Source organism: Prosopis cineraria, unplaced genomic scaffold (genome assembly GCF_029017545.1).
Source record: "Prosopis cineraria cultivar Desert tree isolate PC_DT_omini unplaced genomic scaffold, ASM2901754v1 PC4, whole genome shotgun sequence".
Classification (NCBI taxonomy): Eukaryota; Viridiplantae; Streptophyta; class Magnoliopsida; order Fabales; family Fabaceae; genus Prosopis; species Prosopis cineraria.
Window position 1 is genome coordinate 9,906,496 of NW_026555335.1, and position 27,615 is coordinate 9,934,110.

At 33.6% G+C, this 27,615-nt stretch overlaps 2 protein-coding genes across 2 annotated transcripts; one reads left to right on the top strand and one right to left on the bottom strand.

Annotated features, from left to right (window-relative positions):
- The first annotated feature begins 1,725 nt into the window (after window positions 1-1,725).
- LOC129308830 (probable glucan endo-1,3-beta-glucosidase BG4) lies at window positions 1,726-22,058 on the top strand. The gene is made up of 3 exons (XM_054950220.1): window positions 1,726-1,851; window positions 2,223-2,332; window positions 21,026-22,058. Exons 1-3 carry the CDS (start codon window positions 1,726-1,728, stop codon window positions 22,056-22,058), a joined length of 1,269 nt encoding a protein of 422 aa, XP_054806195.1.
- Window positions 22,059-22,927: 869 nt separating this feature from the next.
- Window positions 22,928-26,992, bottom strand: LOC129310072 (12-oxophytodienoate reductase 3-like). Its single transcript, XM_054951912.1, has 5 exons — window positions 26,766-26,992; window positions 26,465-26,605; window positions 25,398-25,528; window positions 24,211-24,393; window positions 22,928-23,751 (listed from the first exon to the last, which is right to left on the bottom strand). The coding sequence occupies exons 1-5, from the start codon at window positions 26,840-26,842 to the stop codon at window positions 23,093-23,095; spliced, it is 1,191 nt and encodes a 396-aa protein (XP_054807887.1). The 5' UTR covers window positions 26,843-26,992; the 3' UTR covers window positions 22,928-23,092.
- Window positions 26,993-27,615: the final 623 nt, after the last annotated feature.

Consider the following 27,615-nt stretch of genomic DNA (forward strand, 5'->3'; position numbering starts at 1 on the left):
TCTTCAAAGATGTCACACATGTTTAGTAGAAAAGATAGTCAAAAAGGTAGCCAGCTTCTTCTTTGAACATGTCACAAATCCTTCTTCTTCTTTTCTTCGAATAGTTCAAGCCCTTCCATGCACTTGAGGATTGCATGGTCAGAAAGGCAACAATAAAGGCCTCAGCAGAGGTTGCTCTAGTGCAGAAGAATCTAGCATGGTCACATAAGGTGTTGTGCATGGATTTGATGATAAAGAATTGAGGGAAGAGAGAGATAAGGGGGAGAAAAGAGGGAGATAAATATGCCACCTAAAGGGGTGAGGGCCAAAGATAGAGGTAAAGAGGTAGAATTCATTGGCCTATAAAATTAATGTTTATTTCAAATTAATAGCAGAGACTAGATTGCTCAAACTTTAATTTTTTAAAATTTAAAATGTACTAATTATGATTATATGATTCAAATCATCCTTGGATTATAGTTCAAAGTTTAAATTGCATATTAACCCAATGTTATCAAATTTAGATATTAAGTGCCATTTTTAAAATGTTTATTGTAAAATTCTTATCTTTTTTTTTTTTACCAAATTATGAAATTCATATCTATTAAGAAATTACATAAATATTCTATCAAAGAAAGAAATTACATAAATATATATAGAATTCTCATCACTTAAACAAGTAATTGGAAATTCGAACTCATATATGTAACAACTTTAGTTTAACCAAAACATAGACAAATATAGTTTTTGCTTTTCATCATTAGCAGAGTCATCAAGGTAATCTAGGATAATTTTAATTTTTTTTAAAAAAATAATAATTAGCAATCATTATTATCATGTAAAGCTAAATTTACACACACACACACACATTACAATTATAAAAATGTTTTCTAACAAAAAAAATTGTGCAAGTGTGTTTAATCCACATGCAAGCACATATGCATGTGATAGAATCAACTATATACCTTACACTTGTACCTTTATTTTAATAGGTTTGGTTGATCAAAATATAGGAAAATAATTGTGAGATATCTTTTAATTTATGGGAGTTTGGCATGTACATGGAGTTTATCAGATTCAAGTATTGTTTTTGACCTAAATATGATCTAATTCAAGTTTAAATATCAAATATGCCAATAAAAAACTTCAACCAAATTATATTTAATTAGGTCGTATATATGGGTTCCAAGTCTTGAAACTTAATAGTGAGGGATAATGTCAAAACTCGTAGATGTGATTTTCATGCAAATAAGCAAGTGAGGATTCCAAACGTTCAGCCTTTAAATGACATTATTATGTCATCTATAACGATCATCTCATATGCCCAATTTATGAGCCTTTGTTGTTGCATAACATCTGTTAAACCTCAGAGGGTTCACATTTACAGCACAGGATCACAACTAATACAGACTATGGTTACCATAGCTTCTTAAGTTTCATGTAGTAAATAGCCATAAGTAAAAACTCATAACTATATATAAGGGAGTTTATCACATGACCAAGGGCAAAAATTCATGACCATGTTACCTTGTCAAAGTGCTCTTTTAGATCTCAAACAAGGTGATTGAGCATTCTGGTAATTTCCATTTGTAGGTTCCTTCAAAATAACATTTAGTAACTATGACACAACATTACAACATTATACTATTCCCATTAATTTTGGTATGAGGGATCTAGATATTCTTTTGTGCAAGATATGTCCACAAACTCTAATTTATGTTTTCCAATAAGTGCAATCCTTATCACATGGCTTCAAATAATGTAGTTCTTTCAGGTAGTGACAACATGAGAAATCAAGCCAAGTTTGTGGCTTGCATATCAGAAGGGATGAGGAAGAGAGGGTGTGGGAAATCTAAAATTTATGTTGATAAGGTTCTTTACGTCTCACCTATCATTGATAGACTTGAAAACAATGGTTGTAATAATAAACTAATATAAGTTTAAAAGTAGGAAATTATTGGCTAATCTTCTTATAGTGACTAACTTTTTATTATGGTTTGCATAAGATCCTTGTTGAGTAAAGGACGCAAATGTTTGTATCCCTATATGTTTAGATGTTGTCCCCAATAAATTCAAGGGATTTCAATGTGAAGAAATTATCGTGGTGAATCAGGAACAAATTCAAATTACCCTAATCTCTAATTAGTTCAATTTTTGTTAGATTCTGGCAAAAACTTTCCCTGTACTTTTCTTCATAATATTTTATTGTTTTAAGTGTAAATTCATGGTTACCTTCATTGTAGATTAAAAGTAATCCAAGCTTCAATGTAAAGGTGGGAGTAGGTGTCATGGCCGTGACTTTGAATGGCATAGTGAAAGACAATGCAAAGGAAAAACCTGAATCTAATACCATGTAAACTTCTAGGTCCTAAATCAATATGAGTGAAATAATATTGATCTTTACAAGATTCACATACATTTAGGCTATTCCCTCATATATAGTTATAGGCATGTTTAGCATATCCTTATATGATATAGTTTCGATTATACTAATATTACGATGCTACTTTATTTATATCTACATTTTAGTATAAGAAATATAGGAGATATAGCTTATCATTAGGAGAAATTTTTATATGAACCTAGTGCACTACATTATCATAGTCTATCTAATAAATTGCACTAATTTGATCAAATAAAATCTTATATATCATTATTTTTTTATGAATCTATTTTTATAATAGAATACTTATTTACTTTCTCACCTTTTCTCTCTCTACTATTATTAATATTAGAATTAATTTATATTTAACGCCATCTAAATGTCATATTTTTATTTGTTGGACCATGGATGATGTGGTGCACCAAGTCTATCAAAAAATTTCTCTATCAATTGTAACAATCGAAATTTTAAACTGGTTTTTCTTGAAAATATAATTCAACAATCAAACTTTAACCATTAAACACATACCATGGTAGGAAAGTGTCTACCATGATGATAAAGAGTAAAACTTATTTTTTTTCGAACAATACCATGATATTAATAGGTTTACCATGATACAAAAAAGCAAGAGTTATTATTTCAAAACTCTATTATGGTGGAAAAGAGTCTACCATAGTAATTAAGAGTTAAAATCTTTTTGATAGAAGCTTACCATGAGAGAAAGAACTTTTCTTATAATTAAAACATTTCTCAAATTAGACTACCATGATAAAAAAGATTAAACATAGTAAATATACCTACCATGGTAATTTAAGAAGTAAATAAATTAAACAAATAATACCAAATGGAAAACTAAGTTAAATAAGTTGTACCTAATGGGATCTCATTGAAAACAAGTATTTAAAATCTAATGAAATGTTAAAAAGGGGTAATTAAAAGTGAAGCATAGTTTCCAAGGTGCTAAATTATTCAAAAATAAATTAAAAAAGGGTAAAAGTGTTAAAAGGACTATTTCAAAAAATATATAGAATGAACAAGGGCATTTTTGTCTAAGGAGCAACATGTGTTGTGGTATGTGTCTCATGTGTGATATTCTCCCCTCTGTGCCATGCACCGTGGCCAATGACACTTGCACTTTGGTACATGACATAGAGAGGATATTCTCCCCTCTATACTGTGTGCCATGGCCAATAATACATGCACTATAACACACAATGCCTAACAATTGTAATGACAACACATATAGTAATCTTAAACTTTAAACGAGTATAACTTTTCATACACTTGTTTGATTCAAGTAATTCAAGTGTCCACATGAAACTTATTATAAAATCTAGCTAATTTAGGGGAAAAATTCCTACCAAAAAAGGAGAATTATAACATATCAAATTTTTAATGTTGGAATTTCATTTATTAATGAGGGAAATTAGGAATTCAAGTGTTAATTGAATTAAATGTATTTTTGAATCACTATGAGATGTATTAGGACCTTGGATAACCTTAGGACTGGATTAAGATAGGTATTATTAGGCTAACTGGGCCAAGGTAAGGGGCCCAAAACATGGGCGTGTCATCCATCATAGTGCATGCATGGTTAGTAGACAAGCATTTTTATTTTAAATCAAATGCAAACCCGCATTTAAAACAAGAGAGAAATAGAGAGAAGGAGTAAGACACAATAGAGGAGAGCATAGGTCTGTTAAGGTTTCACTCTTGGACTATTTTGGATGCCTTCTAAGCTAGTTTAACATCCGAATAAGCTTCCTAACTGTTTCTCCTTTCCTCTATGCAAAGTTTCTTAATGTTTGGGTGTTTGAAGAAGATGATTTGACTCTGCCATGGTAGAAATGATTAAAAATATACTTATAAGGCACTATTATATTAGAAAAGTATGAAACATGAGTTTAATAAAGTGAAAACCTCATAATTTTTAATGAGACCCTAAAAGAGCAAGTTCCAATTCAATTTAAGACCAATTATAATATAAATTAGAGTATAAAAGTACACGGAAGCATGAAAATTTCACCTTATAAATATAATTATTAAAAATAATATTAAAAATAATTTCCTTAAAAGACTTGTGAGCACTTACTTACTAATTAACCCACTAATACTCACAACTTATCTCACATTTTAGTATAATCCTATCATACTTCTCATTCAACAAGCATAAACATGAATTCATCTTTTACTCAATTAACTAACCATGGCTCTCATAAGCTTGTACTCAAAGAGTTAGTTAATTTAATCTATCAAAAATACATACTCACAACTAATATGTACTAACATTCATAGTTAGCAATGTATAAATATACAAAATATAAATCTTCTACACATACACACTAAGGCATTACAAACAATTATTAATTATGTTCCTTTACTTCCTTTTTCCTTTGCATCTATGAAGTGTCACCTATAAAAATATTAGCAACGAGGAGTGAGATAAACATCTCAGTGACTAAGAAATTCCTAACTTCTAACATATATTCAAACAACATTTAAGGTTGTGTAAGTATGATAAACCCATACCCCGAATAACAAAATCACATATAATACTACATATTTACATAAATACACATGCACGATCATCTATCACCTTATAACATTATTCCTTCTTACTGAGTCCATGGGCTACCAAGTAACAAGACTGAGTTTAGATATCCTGACTTACCCCAAGCTCTCCAATATTTGAGAGGTAACCTAGCCAAAGGTTACTACTCTCCAAACTTAGACCATAGACTCTCCTGCCTACAAGGTGTCATATATTTGCTAGTACACATACCTACTCCCAGAATGAGTATTATCAGCTAAGCCAAAACCACACCTAACCCTTATCAAAGTTGGTGCAATAACTAAACAACTCTGGGCACTACCTAGATATTGTCCATACCACATGGACTTAAATATACTCTCTCAAATTGCATGGTGAACTCCCACCTATCTATGTCACACATGTACATCACATTTATGATCATGTCAGTCTTATATTCTCAACATTTTTATCACATATGCAAATCACATATTCATCAAAAATTCATAATTTTACAATAACAACAATTTATGATTCCACAATAATTCATAATATATCACATTCAATACTCTAGTTTATCACTCAAGCTTGCAATACATAAATCACATACACATACATCTTTTACACATTCTCATATATATGCATGTATGTGTAGTTCATGCTTAAACTTTTTTCCTCAAGAACATCATTTATAAAAAATATACAATAAATGCTAGAATTAATATATAAGGGAATTTAGGTTCTTGATTACCTCCACCCCTTGAATCAATCAAAATGAAAGGTAAAGCATGCTTCCACAGGGTCTCCAATCATGCACAACATCCACAAAATATTAATCTACAATCAACATCATAGAGTTTATCATTACCAATCATAGCTATATGCCCAATGCTACTCATGACCTAACATAACACTCTAAACTCATTCTGCCAATTAATTTAGAGTTTTTATTAACTTTATTAAATTCATAGGACCCCCATGAGTCTAACTAAACCAACTCTAACTCTTCGTAATCCATTATTTAACCTAAGGATTATTCATTAGGTCTAGGATTTCAGGTTAAATCTCATATGAAAGATGAAATTAATAAATTTTACATAAAAAACTAATCAAAGATCTAACTATTAAAAATAATAAATTGAATGTCACGAACTTGCTAGAAAAATTTTAGCCAAATCCAACAGTAAATAAATTTAAAAACATCAATTTACTAAAACTACTACGTGAAGATGCAAAACAACTATTATGAATGATGAAGTTAGGAAACTAATCAATAATCCAACCATTGAAAAGGATAAGTTAGATGTTATGAACCTTATGACCAAATTTAAGCCTGATCCAACGGTGAAAAGTTCATGAAGGTTGATTTATCAAGAACGCTCTCTATATATGTAAAAATAATTTTCTCTCTACTTCTCTCTCGAATGGCTATAACTTAATCTTGAATATAATATGACCTAATATAATCCCTATCCCTCTCTCCTCTACTTAGTGAAACTCATAGTGGACTTTAATATTGGGCCTTTCTTCACATAAAAAGGCTACCTAAACTTATTAATTTTAATTTTTCCCAAAATGCAATTTAATTAGTAATTAAACCTTATAATTTCCTTAAATTAAATTTCTAAATAAAAACTTAATATTATATTTTTAAATTAAATTCCTAAATAAAAATAAGACATTACAAGACTTGTTCACCACTATTAACAAGTTCAAGGACATCCATCATAGCTAACGTAACAATACGCTGTAATAAGCCTCTCTATGTCATGCCTCGTGGTAAAAGCATCATCCACCATAATGAACTACAATGCATAGCATTGAGGGAAAACTTTCAATGCACCTTAAGCTTTTGCCTGATGTTCAATTAAGGTACTCTAGGTGTCCACAAAAGACTTAGATAGTAAGCTAACTAATAGCCAGTTTCAATACAAAATTTCAACTTAATAAAAAGTTGGACACTAAGAACTAAAATTACTCCTTTATTACACTTAAAACATTCCAAAGGATTTAAAACTCACACCAAGTGCCAAAAGCCTAAAACACCTACCTAGATCAAGTCCCTATGAATTAAGACTACTTGTTCAATGCACCCAATCACAAATGCACCACATGCATAGCATTTTGATTCCTCAACCCCAATTTCAACAAAAACTATGGGAAGGTCAATATAACATGAATTCATGATCTAATCACTTTATAATCATCAAAAGTAATATCAGCTAACTCCAAACCTACTTACACTAGTGTTTAGACCTTGCATCACTTAAACAACACATCCTAGGGGGCTAAGGCACTAAATACAAATATCAATTATAGTTAACATGAATTGGTGCAAGTAAACCAAAAAATATGACCTAAGTTGGAAATGTATCATCATTAATTATACATGTAAACAAAAAGGAAAAGGCATATTGTAGGAATCACATATTTCTATGCCTCAGGTGACCTCTCCTTAACTTTCCCAAAGCTAGAGCATTTAATATGGAGAATAAGGGTAAGTATAACTACTAAGTAACCAATGAAAAACTCTAAATCATACACATACAAGTTAAATTAATTAAGGCATGCAAAATGGGCAATTATAAAATAATTCAACATTATTATCACATAATACAATGCAATGCATGACCATCCATATCTCTAAATCTCCATTATTGATGACTAAATCCATATATTACACAATAATTAAGAGCTAAACCTATGTGATTAGGATAGTCCAAGCTTTCTAATCATGAAGGTGACCTAACTAAGGTTTTACTCTTATTTTCAAACCATGGATTCCCCTATCTCGAATATATAGGTGTCACAAGACCCTGTGACTAACTTCGCTAGTTGGGATTTAAAAGTAAATCATATTACCACCTTTACTTAGTGGAGTTTAAGGGTATAGCAATATACCAAACACTAAGGCCTCAGGGTATAAGTATGATCAATGTGGATACAAATCATTACTCCACTAAGGCAAACTCTCACCATCAATATAATCATGCAACTCATCATATAGCACAAATAAATTGCTCAAACATTCTTGTTTTGAATGTTATAAAAGTAAATTTTTTTCGAAACTACTTATTCCATCTTATATACCAAGTTGCACTTACATAAATCTTTCTAAAATTACAAAAAAAAAGCTAATCTATGTTTAAAAAGCATAATTCCTAAGTGCAAAATTAATCATACCCAATCTAATAAGAAATAGCACAAGTTAGAGATCTCAAGGTTACCTCAAACCTTAGAGAATTCAAAGGTTACCCCCTAACATGACTTGCTTCTTGAGTTAGGATCAAGCTCAAAACCCATATGATAACAATAATCTATAATTATCAAAACTAATATCACTAACTAGCAACTAAATTCATACTCCCAACTCCCAAAACTCTCACTTTAATAATCCATTTTTCCAACTGTAAGCTCAAAATTATAACAATAAGTTTATTAAGTCTGATTAATCTTATTTAGCTCTCATTAGCTTAAATATCAACAATTACAACACTTGAACAATCCAAATTTCTCCTTTAAATAGATAGGGTTCATCCAAAACCCTAGCCTAAAACTTATAACCTTGTAAAATCCTTAAAACTTGGTTTATATAAGTAAAATAACTCTTATTCATCCCATTAAAACTACTGGGTTAAGACCCATGGTCTAAAATAACATGCCCAACCATAAAACTCAGTTTTAAAATGTGTAAATGGAAGGAAGAGGGAAGAGGGAAGAGGAAGATATATCTAAGTAAAATCAAGCTTAAAACTCTTCCAAAATGCCAATTAAGGGTGAGTATCGGTCGGTTCGATCCTAAAACATACAAAATCAATCGATCAAATAACACTAAAAATGAAAACCGAATTGAACCGAACAAACCAATCAAACTGAACAAGGACCGAACTGAAATTTGATAATTCGGTTTGGTCAGTTAATTTGGTTTTTTAATTTTATATTGGGCTATTGAAATTGAGCCCATTTTTTTAAATATTAAAAAAACAACACTATAAAATTGGGCCTTTTTTGCTATTCATTTTTTTTAATATGAGCCTATTTTAATTACACCCATATGACATAAAATCCAAATATTATAGAGGCATGAATAATCAAATAAAAAATTTATAAAAAATAGGGTTAAGAGTGACTGACCGAAATAGGATTTTAAGTGATGTTATCATTTTTTATTCTTTATTAAAATAAAAAATAAAAATCAAATGAAATAATTTATAAATTAAATATAATTTATAAATTAATAAATTATATGTAATTCAATCAATTTGATTTATTCGATTTTAAATTTTAAGAACTAAATCAAACTGATTAACTAAAATATTTAAAATAAAAAAACTGAATCGAACCGAAAAATCAAATAGTTCGAATCAAATATACAAAATTCAATTCGATTCAGTTTGATTTTTGATTTTGATTCAATTTTACTCACCCCTAATGCTAATCGACTCATGCCGTAACTGACCCAAGTCTTTTCCTTTCACCTCTCTTTGAATCTCTTTCCTTTCTTCGTTCTTTTTTATAACTCGAATGTGAGCTACAATTTAAATTATCTGACTATTCTCCATAATGAGAATTCTTATTCACCATTATGAATGGCATGCATGAGTTAACCTAAAACTTTGCCCTTTTACTTAGACCTAGGTGGCCCAAAACCCATCTGAGTCCAATCTAAGCACTGTATCTAAAACCAAAAGGCCCATTAGCCTTCACAAATTGTTACTAAAATAATTAACATTCAATTTTACCTTTTTACTGTTAATTAATTAATTAAATTTAGAGATTAAAATCTAAGATATTATAACTTGAATGTATTTTATAACATGTTCCTACTCTACATACTTGTTTATGTTTTAACTAGCTAATAGGTAGTATAGTTTATTTGGTTATTGAAAATTTATCTCACTTTATGTTACATTTTATAGGTGACACAGCCGATAAAAGAAAAAGGAAAGACGACTAAGGGCAAAGAATATCATAGAATTCTACTTTTGTAATGCCTCGTAGACTTTTGATTTATGTGTAATTTGAATATATATACTATTATTTCCAATTAGGATGGATGATTATCTTAGTGTGCTTGCATGGACTACTTATGTAAGTATGTTATAATTTGGCCCAGAATGGTAATTTGATTTTATGACTATATAGTAGAGCTGAATTACCATTACAAGGATGTATTTTGTCATATTAAAGTTGATGTGATAATTTGTTAGTTTAGTTAATGGGCCATGAATTTATTGAGTAGATAGCCCCTTTTATTAGTGGATATTGAGGTCTAAGTAACCAAATGTTGTTTGAACTATGTTATTATACTTGTAAATGCTCTATTAAGTATGTGTTAACTATCAGACTTAATTCGTATAACATCTTGATTTTTTATTCCCTGATTTACTAAGCTTGATTATGATAATTAAGTAAGTGATGTGGTGTGTGGTCAGAGGAAAATAATAAGTATTTTTAGTTGGAATTTCAGGTATAATTTAGGCTCAAAGTGAAATTTGATCACTTGGGGACCAAAAAGTAGAACAAAACAAGTTAAAAACCTCTATCCCATATACCGCAGAGCGTGTGTGGTGAGCCGCAATGCATAAGGCCACAAGGCAAGAACTGTCTTCTCTATACCACATGCTGTAGTGCATGGGGACAGGCGTCACGATGCACAGTATGAATTCTACAAAAATAAATCACGAACTGATGTAAAAAATAGAAGGGAAGAAAAGGGAAACGGAGGAAACTCACATTTTCTCTACTAGGGCACGATCTAGGGGAGGATTTAAGAAGGTTTAAAGCTTCAAATCATCAAAGGTAAGATTTTTAAATCCTTTTTTCTCTTTCATTTTCTCAAGGATTTGAGTTAGGATTTGAAAGAAGATAATGATTTCGATCCATATAAATTATGAGTCCATACCCATTGACTCAAATAAAGTTAATGGGAATTGTTTAGATTATTTAAACCTAGTATTAATAATTTTAGTGGTTGTTGGATGGTGAGTTCTATTAATGTCTAAAAATGGACATTAAATCTATCACTATTATGGTTGTTAAGGTATTAATGGCAATGTGAGTATTCAGTAAAACTATATAATGTTAAAGATAGATAATAAACTCAATGGGTAGGCCCAAATATAAATAATGTAGGCATTGGGTAATCTAGAAAGGGAGGATTATAGTTGAAATGTGTGAGATTGGCAATGTTAATAAAAGTTAACTTGGTAAATTGTATATTGAACTCTTGGATGCCTATTTGGCTTGAAAATTCAAGCTTGAAAGCTATAACACTGAGGGGTAAAACTTTAACCTCTCAGGAGTTTGAGGTAATCAAGGGAACTCTGCTTTAGGTAGTTATGTGTTAATTATAATATGGTGTTAATTATGTGTTTAGTATGCAAAATTTGACTTGTATAAGTACATCATGCAATGAAACCTTGTGTTTATCTAATCATTTTGATATGCATTAAACATGCTAATGAGATTTGCAAATGACTTTTAAGTTGTATAAGTGATATTCGAGATGAATTGCATGTTTATAATGTGTTTTGAATGAGTAGTTAATAATAAACTTGATAAAAATGAGTAATTGAGATTGAAAAGGATGTGTTTATGTGATATAAGTGAAACTAAGGATTGATGCTCACTTGGATAGAGCGTGGTTGCAAGCCTAACGTGTTGACTCTAACAATGAATAAATGAAAATATAAAAATGAGTGAGCATCGTTGATAGCATGATTAGTGGGCGGGTGTTTGCCAAGGGATTGGGAGTAGAGAAAAAATTCATATGGCACTTAGGTTGCCCTTCAATGCATAGGGGATATAGTCTTGTCTCATAATTTATCGAGGGACTGTCTTATAGTTTGTCGAATGATTAGAACCTAACTTTCTCCACCGGTTCAACAAGAAAAATAACTTAAGGTATGAGACACCTCAAATATTTAAGAGTAGGGGAAGCCATAGTCTGAGAGTGAGTCATATGATCTTTGGCCAAGTTACACCTCACGATTGGTGAGCTTGGATAGTCTAATTACATGAACAAAGCCCTATTCATTGTTATTAGCCCATGATTTCAATCTGAAGAAATACAAAGGGCATAAGGTTGGTTGATCATTGCCTATGTAAGTGTATACGTCTCACATATTTTGAGTTATGGCAAGTCACGTGTTGTGGTGGGTCATGATCACATGTGTGAGTGTCTTGTAATTATGTACCTAGTATATGTGAAATGATGTGTTAACTAGATTAATGAATTATGATATGTGTTAAAACATGTTTTGAGTACTTGGTTTCATATGCATGGGTTTGACTTATGATTGATATATAACTACATAGGGTAGGTTTTATCTTGGTTACTGAGTAGTTAGACTCATTTCTTTCATTTAACACTTTACAAGCTCTAGCTCTGGTGCTGAGAGGGATAAAACTTAAGAGGCTAAGAATTAGTACATTCATATTATATGTCTCTAGTTTATATTTATTTTGTGTAATAGAATATGATTACCAATTATAGGTTGCATACCATCATACTTGCACTTTTTTATTGTTGCAATATTTAAGTTGTATTTTGGGCCCTGAGTTATTGTGTATGATATATAGTGTATATATATATATATATATATATATGTTGATAGGGCTAAAATACTAGTGCAAGTGTACGAATGATGTTTTACACATGTTAAAATGGTTTTTGATGCAATGCAATAGAAATTGCCTTCCTTTTTTATTTTTAATACAATGGGGTTGAAGAGTAATTTTGTGGTATATGAATATTTAAGTGCATGTGATGTGTTGTACTAATAGTTTCAAGTCTAATGGACATGGTCTAGGTGTTAGGAAATACTTTTAGCGCTTGTTTTGGGTTTTGGACACCCTTTATTGTAAAAAATTATGAAAAGTAATCAAAATGTGTTTAGGTGTTCAACTTCCTGGTGTGACTTATTTTGAAAGTAAAACTTGTGCCATTAGTTAATTTATGAAAAGAGCTTTTCATAAACACCTAGATCACGTGATTTAGATGTCAGACGAAGAATCGAGATACATCAAAAGTTTACTAATTTTGCTGTCAAATGATAGCATGATCTAGTGATATTTTTGTACAACACGCCATGGCACATGGTACTTGAGCCGTGGCACATGGCACAAAGAGAAAGATGTCGCGGCGCAGTGTGCATAAGCCACAGCACATTGCCCTATTTCACAGCAAATAAGTTGTTCTTTCAATTGTTTTTATTTTTTTCACTCCTCTAAGGTATCTCATGCTTTTGTAACTTATTTTTACTTTGATATATGAGATTATGATTTATTTAAACTCATTTTAATTAAGAAAACTTGGGATCCCTTAATTTTGAACTAAAACTTGGTAATCACCTTTATGGATTAATCTTTTGACTACCATTAATTTTATTAGTTAGTTGTGTTTAGTAAAGTGAGATATTACAATTCAAGCCTTGGAGAAGGCTAATGGCATTTAATTTAGATTTTGTGTAATTGGATGCGAAAAGTTGTGTGAAGTTCAATTTCCAAACGGGTGATCCTTTTGGGGTGAAACTGGTGTCATTAGCTAGATCTATAAATAATCTTTGTATAGATGCTTAAACCACTCCAATCATCTCCATGTGCTATCATGACAATGCATTGTGCCACAGTGAAAGCCTTGGCTCTCTGTGCCATGTATCACAATAAGTGAGCAATATGCCATGGCACATGTGCCCTAATTTAAGGTAAATTATTGTTTTGCCCTAATTCTTTTTGTTTCCCCATATTTTGGTCCTTATGCTTTGAAATGTGTTTTTTAGTTTTTAATAATGTTTTGAGCTCAATAAATATTTTATAAAAGGCCTTTAATGGGATCTTAATTTATAATGATTTTACAATTTTATTTTTATCCTCAATTTCTATTGTGACTTATTATGCGTATTGTTATTTTGGTAATGTCAAAGCGAATAATATAAAAAATGCACTATTCACCATGATGAATGCCACTTTAACTACACAATTCACATATTCTCACTTAAGCATAATACTTTAGGTCTAGACCCAAACCAAAACCTAATTTAGACCCAAAATAACACGCATACATAATCCCAAGCCTAATTTTAATCATAATTAAGTGCCTAAGTGATTAATTAACCTCAATAAACTTCATTCACACATGATTCCTCAATTAACACCTCAAACTCATAAAAATTCTAAATTAAATCCCCAATACACATATTCCCTTAAGTCCTCAAACTCAATCAAATACTTGAATAATTTTTATTTTCTCAATTAATTTTTAACTTAAAAATAGAATGTTACATCATTAGTACAGATATTTTTTATTATTAAAAATTAATTATATGTCAATTAATTTTTACATAAATTAGGACACTATTGTTCTATAAAATAGAAAAATTCATTCTTTTTTCATGACATATCAAATCATATGCTTATGTTATTTTAATCAGAATCTCATTTCCATTCCCCCTACAAAAGGAAAAAATTTCTCATAAAAATATTATACAAACCAATTGATTGAAAATCTCTTTCACAAGTTGATATATTGACATGTATTAATTGTTCAATATAGCACCACCCATTACATCATTCCTACTGATCTCGCAATGAGGGATCTTTAGATTCTTTGGTGCAAGATCTTCGTAAATCCTAATTTATGTTTTACAAGAGGTGCATGTTGAAAATAAAATCCAACATATAGGGCCACACATGTATATATTAAAAATGTGTGGCCATTATTTAATTAAGTCTAAATAAAGATAGTCTTAAGTGTGGAATTAGAACTAGAGGTCTTTCTAGAGTATGTTGCTCATATCTTGAGGATATCCTAGTATAGTGGAAGTATATAGTGTTCAATACAAGACTATTTTATGCTAAAGTGTATTTTCTGATCAAGAATAAAGTTATTATGTTCCATTCTATCACATCATATTGTAGTAATGATCTCACTAAAGTAAGGATGACTAGTTGGAAATAGACATGTATAGGTCATATTGCATGTAATTTTCCATGCTACACATCCATGATCTATGACATTGATTGTGTTGGTATATATGACTATTTCTAGGCCTAGTCATTGTGTACTTATGACAAAGGCCTCTTTGATCCTATCTTGATTTAGTCAATGGACTAGATTATTTATACCCTATATATATAATGGCACATATTTCTAAGCTCATAAAGATAAACACATTTTTATCAAGATTTACATATGTAGCCTTGTGGGAGATTGTTGTAAATAAAATCCAACATGTAGGGCCACACATGTATATATTAAAAATGTGTGGCCATTATTTAATTAAGTCTAAATAAAGTGGTCTATTTAGATTAATGTGGCCATTATTTAATTAAGTCTAAATAAAGTGATCTATGTAGATTAAAGTTTTAAGACTTAAAGGTATAATTGTGATGGGATAAATGTATAGAGACTAATGTGATATTTATGATTTGTTTAGAAGGCCAAATCATAAATATCACAAACTTATTAACTCTATATATAGAGGTTGTGATCATTGGTTTGGCCAGTTGGAAAGAACATTCTCCAATCCTCCTTCTTGGAAATATACAGCGTTCTTACCAATAACAAATCTAAAAAACACACCTTTTCAATCATATAATTGAGTACAGAAACATGATGATGGATTCAGGTACACTTTCGTGTTCTATCTCTATTCCTGAATTTTGATATAGGAATAACCTTATGGGTTTATGGAGATTTGATTTTGCCTTTATATTCTTCTACTGATTTTATGAAATCTATCAATTCGATCCTCATCACACGGCTTCACAAAATGTAGTTCTCATTACAAGTGAGAATATGAGAAACCAAGATCTGGCTCGCATGTCAGAAGGGATGAGAAAAAGAGGATGGGTAAAATCCATAATTTTTATTAGTAGGGTTTTTTGGGTCACACCCATCATTGATAGATTTGAAAACCATGGTTGTAATAAGGCACTAATATATGTTGAAAAGAAGGAAGTTATTGGCTTATCTTCTTATATTTCCTAATCTTCTAATTTTTGTGTGGGTTTTCCTGAAATTAAACCATTGTTGAGTGAAGGATTCAATGTTTGTATCCCCATGTTTAGATGCTGTCCCCAATAATATTCGAAGGATTTTGGTGTCAAGAAATGATCATGGCAAATTAGGGACAAAATTTAAATTACTCCAATCTAATTAATTAGTTTAGTTTGTGGTTAGATTGCAACAAAATCTTCCCTTATACTTTTCTTTGTAAATCGTTTTGACTGCAAAATCATGGTTACTTTCGTTGTAGTTTAAAAATAATCCAAGATTCAATGTCAAGATTAGAAGGGCTGTCATGGCTGTGACATTGAATTGCACCGTGGAAAACGATGCAATGTAAAAACCTGACACTAGTACCTTGCAAATTTCCAGGTCGTAAATCAATCTGAGTAAATGATATGATCTTTATAAGATTCATACACATTTAAATGGTATGACCTCATATATAGGTATAGGATGTTAACATATACTAACCCATGTGACACCGTTTTAATACGAGAAATCTAGAAGGATATAGTTTGTCATCAGTACAGAAATTAACATTAAATATGTTAATTTTTAATTCAGTATATTACCAAATTTTTTTATTATTAAAAAATATTATATTTTTATATGAATGAGGGGCATTATTGTCCAATAAAATAGAAAAATTCATTCTTTTTCATGACACATCAAACAGTAGGTTTATATTTTGCACCGGAAGGAATATATCATTTAATCAAAATCTCATTTCCATTCTCTGTGGAAAGGAACAAAACTCATTTTTATTCTAATTTCTCATAAAAATATTTTTGGAGTACTTAATTTAGTGAAAATCTGTACACAAATTTCAATTGCCTTGCAAGTTATAATTTTTTTTTTTATGATTAAATAAAGGAAAATCGTGGTCGGCCCAAATAGGGGTAGCGTCAGTGCAGCCCAAGAAAGGACACTTTCTTGATAATAACATCGTATCAAAAAATAACATAGCAAACCTTCCTAGCGAAACGACATCATCTGTATCATGATATTTTGATCTGACAAACAATTCCCAAGAATTTCGTTACTAAAGCTAATGCGGGCTACAAGCGGCAAGTATTCATCATATCAAAGACTGAGAATTGTCATTGAAAAAGCGAATGACGGAATAATGTAAGAAGATTCATGATCAATGGTGGGCCAAGAAAAAAGGAAACTCGTTCATGACCGAGGATATATAGAGGAATATCTGCACCTCAGAAGTTTGAAAGCAATTAATTTCCATTTTAATGAAAGTTTCCTAGTATATCTGAAACACGGCAAACTGATGATGAGTAACTTACTGAAGAATTCACATTAAAAAAGGAAACAAATCTTCTCCGAATCAGGAAACCAAAGGTAGAATAAGAGTTCGTGTATCAAAATATGTATGTCCATATATAAAGCCCGAGGAAGGAATACTACACACAACTTGTTTTGTATAAAGACCGGCACTGAGAACAGTTCATCTTCTATTCAGCAATACCTTCAAATCTGTAAGCTACTGGAATCCAATTTCTTTATTTCCTTTCCTCTTCTTGTTTTTGACTGGTTAGCACAAATATAAAGCTTCATGTATGTGTTTTTTTCTCAGGTTTCCGTTTCTGTAGTTTTTAATTTATGAGAGCTTTTTTCGACACCTTTTACACGAAAGAAGTTTATATTGATAAAGACAAACAAGTACGAAGCTTTACGGCATCAAAGCCAAAAGGAAGCAAATCTAATAGCATTATAATTAATTAAAGGCTGCTTGTGCTGTCAAATTTGTCAATGGTTCGCTCTACTTGCTTGAATAATTAAATATAATCAAGGATTTATATATGTAATGGCCAGTCAATATCTACTTTTATTTATTTTGTCATTAATACTGTGAAGTGTACCGTTTTGCCTCTGAAACACTGTATTTGGGCGAAGTACTAAACAACAACAACAACAACAAGCCTTTATCCCACTAGGTGGGGTCGGCTACATGGATTGCAAGACGCCATTGTGCTCTATCATTTATTAAGCTTTTAGAAATATTATTAATTAAGAGATCACGTTCAACAACTTCCAAGAGTGTTCTCTTAGGCCTTCCTCTACCTCTCTTAATCGGACTCAAAGTTATATGTTCCACTCTTCTCACTGGTGCCTCCCTTGGTCTTCTTTGTACATGCCCAAACCATCTCAACCGATTTTCTACCATTTTTTCCTCAATAGGTGCCACCCTCACTTTTTCACGTATGTGCTCATTTCGAATTTTATCTTTACGTGTATGTCCGCACATCCATCGTAACATTCTCATCTCTGCTACTCCAACTTTATGCTCTTGCTGTCCCGTTAGAGCCCAACATTCACTACTATATAACATTGCCGGTCTGATAGCAGTACGATAAAACTTTCCTTTAAGTTTATTAGGCACCTTACGGTCACAAATAACTCCTTTAGCTTTTCTCCAATTAAACCACCCAACTTGAATTCTATGTGAAATATCTCCACTGATTTCGCCATCATTTTGGATAATGGCTCCCAAATATCTAAACTTTTCCACTTGAGGTATAATTTGATCTCCCAATTTCACTTCCAAATTATTTTCGAATAGTCCTTTATCAAATTTACAATATAAATATTCCGTCTTACTTCTACTCAGACGAAAACCTTTCGACTCCAATGTCCTCCTCCATAACTCAAGTTTGCAATTAACCTCTTCTCTTGTCTCTGCTATAAGAACTATATCATCCGCGAAGAGCATACATTTCGGGATTTCCTCTTGAATATGTTCCATCAAAACATTTAAAATCAAGTTGAACAAATAAGGACTCAGAGATGATCCCTGATGTAGCCCAATCTTTATAGGAAAATCCTTTGTTTGACCACTAGGCGTTCTTATACTAGTTTTTACCCCCTCATACATATCTTGTATGGCTTTAATATAAGCAATCCGTACTCCCTTTTTTTCCAACGCTTTCCAAAGCACTTCTCTTGGTATACGGTCATAAGCTTTTTCCAAATCAATAAAAACCATGTGTAGATCTTTATTTTTACAACGATACTTTTCCATTAATCCCCTTAGTAGATAAATCGCCTCTGTAGTTGATCTACCTGGCATAAAACCAAATTGATTCTCAGAAATACTTGTCTCCAATCTCAACCTGTGCTCAATTACTTTCTCCCACAATTTCATTGTGTGGCTCATGAGTTTAATCCCTCTATAGTTAGTACAATTCTGAATATCTCCTTTATTTTTATAAATAGGAATTAATGTACTTCTCCTCCACTCATCAGGCATTTTCTTGGACCGTAAAATCACATTAAATAACTTAGTTAACCATCTCACCCCTTCTTCACCTAAACATTTCCACGCTTCGATAGATATACAATCAGGTCCGTTAGCTCTACCATTTGCCATTTTCTTAAGAGCTTCCTTTACCTCCTTATCACGTATTTTTCGATAGAATGACAAATTTTGTTCTCCTTCACCAGTTACTAAATCCTCCAAGTTACTAGATGAATCCTCTCCATCATTGAAAAGTTTAGAAAAATAAGTCTCCCATCTATTTTTAATTTCATCATCTGTAACTAAAATTCTTCCCTCTTCATCCTTAATACACCTTACCTGTTCTAGATCTCTTGATTTTCTTTCCCTACTCTTGGCAATCTTATAAATATTTTGCTCTCCTTCCTTCGTCTCAAGGTTCTTATAAAATTCTTCAAAAGCTTTAGAACGAGCTTCACCCACAGCTCTCTTAGTTTCCTTCTTAGCCATACGGTACCTCTCCCAATTTTCCTCATTGTTACACAAATGTATGGCTTTAAAACAGTTCTTCTTATACTTGATTTTGTCCTGTACACTATTATTCCACCACCAAGACTCCTTATCTCTCGGACCAGGACCTTTCGATTCTCCCAAAACTACTTTTGCAACCTCCCGTATCTTTTTAGCCATATCCTCCCATATGATGTTAGCACTTCCCTGAGAATCCCAAATTCCTTTATCCAAAAGATTTCGCTTGAAAATATCTTGCTTCTCACCTTTTAATTGCCACCACCTAATCCTTGGTGTTACTACTTGTCGACGTTTTTGGATTTTACTCATAATACACACATCAAGGACTAGGACCCTATGTTGTGTCGTTACAGCATCTCCAGGGATCACCTTACAATTTTTACAAAGTTTTCTATCTGTGTTCCTAACCAAAAGAAAATCAATCTGCGACCTTGAGGCTCCACTTTTGTAGGTGATGAGATGCTCATCTCTCTTCTTGAAACAAGTGTTGGCAATCTTAAAATCATACGCCAATGAGAAATCAAGAAGAGTTTGCCCTTCATTGTTTAGCTCTCCAAAACCAAAACCACCATGCACCCTCGCATATTGACCAGCTTCCCTCCCGACATGCCCATTAAAGTCTCCTCCAATAAAAATCTTTTCACTCTGTGGTATGTGTCGAATCAACCCCTCCAGATCCTCCCAAAATAATTCCTTAAGACTGGCTTCTATCCCGACTTGCGGCGCATAAGCGCTAACAATATTAACAGTCTCACGTCCAATTATCATTTTTAAAGAAATAATTCTGTCTCCAATTCTGCTAACTTCTACAACGTTCTTCTTCCACTCCTTATCTATAATGATGCCTACTCCATTGCGTGCACTTACTTTTCCTGTATACCAAAGTTTGAAACCTTGAATATCCTTAGCTTCTTCTCCACGCCATTTTGTTTCTTGCAAGCAAAGGATATTGATTTTCCTTTGAATCATAACCCCTACAACCTCTACAGATTTACAATTTAATGTCCCAACATTCCAAGTACCAAATCTAATTTTGCTCTTATGGACTAACTTCTTTAGCCGCGTGCGTCCAGAATGACGCGGTAGCCCTTGCTCATTTAACACTACATCCGGGCGCCGATGCAGCGACTCTAACTCACTTATCACTGTACTCGAGCCATGCAGCGCGTTACTTACGGGCAACGACCTAGCATTAACATTATAACGTCTATTGTCCATGTTCATGATAGATTCAACAAATTTTTACATTGGCTGTTGATGGCCTAACACAACCCTCCTCCTTTACCCGGGCTTGGGACCGGCTATAAACATAGGCGGAGTTGGGCGAAGTACTAATTAACCTTTTTTTTTTTTTTGCAGGGCTTTTGTGGACAGAATGATGACACTGATTCAAATCGTTCTTGCCTTGAGTGCTTTAGCAGCAAGCGCAGATGCGTTCGTTGCTATTGGTGTTAACTACGGAAGACTAGGAGACAACCTGCCACCTCCGGCCGAGGTTGTCCAACTCTACCAGAAGAACGGCATAACCAAGGTGAGGCTATTCGACCCTGACACAGCCGTTCTTGACGCCCTCAGAAACACCAACATTGATCTTACTCTCGGCATTCGAAACGAGGATCTGCCAACCATGGCCGCTAATATCGAAGCCGTGAACAAGTGGTTCGCAACCTACGTAGAACCATACTCTCAGGACATTGTCTTTCGTTTTATAGTTGTCGGAAACGAGGTGGTTCCTGGGAATCTGGCTAACTACGTGCTGGCAGTGATGCAGAATCTTCAAAGCATACTCGATGCTTTTCATTTAAGTGGCATTTCTGTGACCACCTCTGTGCCTATCTCTGTCTTGGGGACTTCGTATCCACCTTCGCTCTCTGTCTTCTCAGACCAATCAAGAGAGGTTATGACTGGGATTCTGGGGTTCCTGTCAGCTCAAGCGAATCCTCTTCTGGTTAATTTGTATCCATATTTTGCATATGCGTCTGACCCTCGAAACATACGGTTGGACTATGCTCAGTTCAATGCGAAGGACGTGGTGGTTCAGGACGGAAGCTTTGGGTATTCCAACATGCTTGATGCTATGATAGATGCGTTTTTCTGGGCGATGGAAAAAGTGGGGGTTGCTGACGTGGACGTTGTGGTGTCTGAGAGTGGCTGGCCTTCTGGTGGTAATGGCGACCTCACAACTGTATCAATGGCTGCTACTTACAATCAGAACTTTGTGAGACGCATTGCTTCCCAGGCAGGAACACCAAAGAGACCTGAAGCTTTCATCGAAGGTTTTGTGTTTGCCATGTTCAATGAGAATCTTAAGCCTGCTGGTGTGGAGCAACATTTCGGACTGTTCTATCCCAACATGCGACCTGTTTATCCAGTTTTCCCTGTTTCGCATTAGAAGTGGCTTCATGATCCTTAATTGTAGTTATAGCAGTAATCATAAGCATTAACTTAACCCCTAGGCCCTAAAAAATTCTTAATAAACTAAATGTATCACATCATTTATAATATTTTTAATTAAAATACTTTAAATTATTTAAATAAAGTATTACCTGATAATATTTTAATTAATTTTATTTTTATAATAAAATACATATTTAATTTATTATTTTTTTATATTATTATTGATATTAAAATTAATTTATTTTTAATACCATCGAAATGTTGTGCTTTTAATGAATAAATTATAAATAACGTGATGTGACTGACCTACCTAACAAGCACTAGAGAAAAGTAGGTTAATTTTGGAACTTTATGTGGGAGATCCTGATAATTTATTTGATTATTTGATTTTATATAATATATTGATTATGATGACGATGGTGGCTGATAGATACTTCTATTATTTTGTTGAAGGCTTTGTTTGGTTTTACGAAAACATAGTAGGCCCTGGCATTTGCAGATCAGTGGCCCAATCGATAAACAGGAATGATAATTTGGTAGAGCTCGCCGGCTCGCCTTATATTTTTGCACCTCTAAAAGTATTTACCCTTGAGTTTTTTTCATTTAATTTATAATATCTAATTATCGTGATTTATCAAGGTAAGAAATAGCATATGCATCAATAGGCGGGAAACCTCCTCATCGTCAGAACTCAAAGTCTTCTCAAACCTTCTCCAAAAATTTCTACGCAGAAGCCTATCAGGCCCCAAATAAAATGCAATGGCAATTTCTTTGATTACACGGGCAATTTCCTAGTTTTCTGTCGATCATTCAAACGAAGGGGCAGTCAAAACAAAAGTTGCAAAAAAAAAACAAAAGAAAAGATAATAACGAAATAGTCGGGACCATTTTTATAATTACCAGTTTCAATATATATAAATATATATATATATATCCACAAAAGCTGGAGCAAGGGATTGAACCCTTCGACAAGTTTCGTGGATTGCAATCATGCAATAATATAAACAACACCCGAAACAGGAAGAGCAATTAAAGACGCGAGAGTGATTTAGGCCCACTTTCTTGGTTCAAGAAGGGGTAATCTGTGTATCCCACAACGGGATCTTGGGTGTAGAAAGTTTTCCTATTATACTTGTTCAGAGGCGCATTAACCTTGAGCCTAAGGACCAGGTCTGGATTTGATATGTAAAGACGACCAAATGATACGAGGTCAGCATCGCCTTGAGCCACAGCCTCAATTGCCAGGTCCCGAGTGAATCCACCGCTGCACATGAACGTCCCTTGATAAGCCTTCCTCAAGTTCCGCATCAAGTGAGCTTCTTCTTCTTCACTACCAGGCCTGCCTGACTCTGTTTGCCCGTATGCAGTGTATCGAGGTTGTGTCACGTGGAGATAAGTAAGCTTTGAGCCTAACTCTTGTTGGAGCTTGTTGAGCCTCTCAACCACAGCCAATCCAAGCCTGAGTGGGTCAGAGTCCATGGCATCCAGGTGGTCTATTGCTGGTGAGATTCTCACGGCGACTCTGTCGGCTCCGATTGCAGAAACCACTGCTTGGACCACCTCCACTAGGAATCTGCAACGATTTTCCAGTGATCCACCGTATTCATCTGTTCGATCGTTGATTCCATCTTTTAAGAATTGATCGATAAGGTACCCATGAGCCCCATGAATCTCAATTCCATCAAAACCTGTTTTTGTCACATGGCATTGAATCAATGTGTCGGTGCATGAATCAGCCAAAAGGGTCGTTAAAATCAAATGAATCACAGTAACCAACAAACGCGTGAGAACTTTATAACATGACTTTTCATTAGTTTAGTGCTCCTTGAAGCCAATAGTATAAGTATGCATTATTAAGCTAAAGGGGGTTAACTTTCCCCAATGTGGACCATACCTTCATGAGCATGAAAAAGACTACATTTTTGACGCGTTAGGTATTATTAAGCCTTTAATTAAAAAGATGCATTATTCATAATCACTCAATGGACCATATGATGAAGAAAGTATATATTTTTAGTCCCCAGCCAAATAATAACTAGCTAAAACGATAGACTAGGGCGACCATTACTGTTGGGAATGACAATTTACAAGCGAAGGAGTTCTTATATGTGAGTATATAATTAAAACTAAACCGAAGGGAAACCAACCTGCTCGAATAGCGTTTACTGCTGCTTGCCGGTAATGCTGCACGATGTCTGGTATTTCATAAGTTTTCAGGGCTCGAGGCTCTGGATACACGCCATATGACCCGTCTGGCAAGAGAATTCTCCACCTCGCTGATATGGGTTTGCTAGTGGACGATATAGGCGGGGCCCCTCTGGGCTGATAAACTGTTTCACAAGTACAAAGGCCAAAACGAGGATAAGTCCTGACTCCTCCTAACTGATAAAGATAAATATGAAATATCATCAAGACGTCAAACCAGAGTTTGGCAAAATCAATCAAGCACATTTAAAATCCAATTTCAACCTATTTATTAGAATAATTTCATAAAATATCTACCATATTTATAACATGTTAATATGGGATTTGAATCCCATAATTTGCACCACAACTAAAGTATTATACACAAAAAAATGGGCCCCACTAAAAATGAGGTCCCCTTCTAAGTCTATCTCTCTTCACTTTTAAGTGCACTTCAATGGATCAAAATCAGTTAAAATGGGATACGTGTGTTTATAACTTGTTTAGTCCATTTAAATGCTACCTAGCAACTTGAATAAATACGAATATCCAAGAGATTCGATCAGGTAGCTACCCCCTGTAAGAGATTCAGTCCAAAGTAGCACCTTCTAAACTCTTTTGCCTATTCTCTACTCACAAAATCTCTTCCGCCTCATTTGCAGTTGGAGAAAAGATCAAATTTGAATTATTCTTTTTAACCATTTTATGATTAAGAATCGAGTGTAAACAAGGGAGGCTGCCCATGTTAAGGTCAAATACTAGCCACCCCTTATGATGTATGATAGATCTGGTAAGATCTAGAATATGTAAGCTTTGTGCTTTGGACAAAGCCTACGTAAACTATTCAAATCTTATGAGTAGTGCAGCTTTAGACAAATTTTGCATGATATTTAGAATATTAGATGCACAGATTTGGTAAGATCTATATAAAACACAAACACTTAACTCATGTGAGACACAATAGATACTCATACTAGACAAGAAAGACATTATGTGACAATTTCAAATCACAAGGGAATATTTGAAATTATGCCATATCACTCTTTCTGTGTCGATGCCATATCCTATATCTATACGTTAGTATACATACTTCCCAGAATAATACAGATTCAAACATGAAAATGGGCAGATATCATAAAATAGCAATTACCTATGTGAGAAGCTCGACCAACATGCCAGAGTTGGCAAAAGAAAACGCTTCCTTTGGCATGGACAGCGTCCACTATCTTCCTCCATGCCCCAACCTGCTCTTCTGAATATATGCCAGGTACATGCGGAAATCTGCATAGTTAAGTCGCTTAATATGATATAATGATGTAACTTTTTTTATAAAAAGGTAACGTTATCCTTCTGTTTTTCCAATGATTAAATTTTGCTCTTTTACGGCACTTTCAACTAATTTTAAAGTCAAATTTACGAATCTTGTGACTGAAGTGAAACGTCAGGTTTGAGTAGTAAAATATTAAATTTTGTGTAAATTGTTGGAGGAATGATCGATCTGAAAGAAAGGTTAAACTGATCCTTTTAAAGAAGTTGGAACACAATATTTTTCTTCTTTAAAACTGAGAGGACTGAAGTAAGATTTTGAAGAAAATACATAACACTTCTTTAAACTTAGCCTTGCTCACAAATAGTGCCTGAACTCTTGTTACTAGTGAACCTGGCTAGTGACTAGTGGGTGGGAGGAAGGGACTGACTACTTTTTGTTTTTTTTCTTGAAAAAAAATATATAATTCCTAAACTTTATTTTAATTATCCATTCAGACAATTCAGTCATTTCAATTTACTGAATTAATAAATTATAAAGATTGCATTGTTTCAAGTAGAAAAAAATTATAAGAATTATCTATTTGTAGTTAAAAAAACTATTGGAGGAATCAATTTAGAACTAAATTGAAATTGATAATTCATACTAATTGATATTGATAGTGTAAAAAAAATTGAGATTAAAAGTTATAGCTTGGTTTTTACCCCTTATAGTTGTTAAAAAACTAAAACAAACAGGACAGCTGAGAGCCAAAGTTCGTGAGGGTGACACCGATACCTAACATAACCCACTATAAAGGTGCGGTTCCACACCGAATAAAAGCCTGCCACGTGTCTATCATCATCTCATTGGACACCACTTTTGACCAGTATTCATTCATCATTCATTCCACTACCAGCTAACAGTCCTGAATTAAGACCTCGAAAAGGGCACAAAATTACAAGGATTACCCTGGCGCCGTGGGGGAGATCAAGGTGCCTTCGCTTATGAGGAAGCCCCCCGGAGTTGACCTCTGCGTGTAGTACTCCGCCATCGCTGGCTGCGGAATCCAGTTCAAAGCCCTGCATCTCGTCATCGGCGCTAGCACCACCCTGCCCAATCCCACCAACACCAACTCGGTAAATTTCTCACAAATCCATAGCCAATTTCGTCACTGGCAAATCGATCCGCTCTCGATCTCTCTCCCCTATTCCCGAAAAATCAGAGCAATCCTGAAAATAGAGAGAGAAAGAAGGAAGCAAGAAGTGAGACCTGTGAGAGAGATTGAATTTGGACATCTTGTAAGGAGAGAAGAGGGCGGCTCTTCCTTGCGTCGTAGTCTCCGCCATTGTTCAGTGTGTCGGAGCTCTGATCCTCCGCTGCTGTTTACAGTGGCTAGTCAATGATCCCTTATTCGCTTCTCTAATTCAGCCACCAGAGATGTAGAACACTTCTCGCTTGAGTGATCTCAATTCTCAGATATAACTCCTGCAAGGGACCTACTTTTGACATGTATATGACGCGTACCCGCGGACGCAGGAAGAAGTTTGTTAGTGCTCGGCACGTGATAAAATTTTCAGCCCAAAGCACCAAGTGCGAACAGCGAAGCGATTATCATGTAGTAATGCGTAATTTAATAATATTGTTTTGGAATTAAAATGGGATTGGTGGCTTTGGCTTTCAAAACGAGCGTGGATAATTATATGATTAGCTAAGATTTGTTCTTCTTTTTTTTTCGGTGAGGTTTAAGAATTTGGACGGTGAAGACGGAGAGCGTGGAAAGAAATCAACGCAGAGGTGGACCCCGGCTGGTGGTGGTGGTGGTGGCGTGATGATGATGAGCATATCTATATTATAGCATTATATTCACGTGTCCCGTGAGGTTGCGTTTCGTGAAAATCGTGAGGCTCACGTGATTCTGAAATTAACGAGCATTTTGGTCCTCAGCTTTGAAGCACTTCCTAGTTCCCACGTGCCAATGGTAATTAGTTTTAATTTGATCTTGGCGGTAAATTTTTCTGGTTTATCATAAAATTATTAACAGTTCATGTATTGAAATGAAAATCTGCCTCTATATTACTCTATAGAACCAAATTGAAAGGATTAAGGAGTCATCATCTGC

Bases quoted from the DNA above. Each gene is read 5' to 3' on its own strand.
- LOC129308830 (XM_054950220.1), top strand. From the start codon at position 1,726: ATGGCTTCAAATAATGTAGTTCTTTCAGGTAGTGACAACATGAGAAAT. The intron at 1,852-2,222 runs GTTCTTTACGTC...CCTTCATTGTAG, and splicing joins CTAAAATTTATGTTGATAAG to ATTAAAAGTAATCCAAGCTT. The intron at 2,333-21,025 runs GTAAACTTCTAG...TTTTTTTTGCAG, and splicing joins AAACCTGAATCTAATACCAT to GGCTTTTGTGGACAGAATGA.
- LOC129310072 (XM_054951912.1), bottom strand. From the start codon at position 26,842: ATGGCGGAGACTACGACGCAAGGAAGAGCCGCCCTCTTCTCTCCTTAC. The intron at 26,606-26,765 runs GTCTCACTTCTT...GGGATTGGGCAG, and splicing joins AAATTCAATCTCTCTCACAG to GGTGGTGCTAGCGCCGATGA. The intron at 23,752-24,210 runs GTTGGTTTCCCT...TGACAAAAACAG, and splicing joins AGTAAACGCTATTCGAGCAG to GTTTTGATGGAATTGAGATT.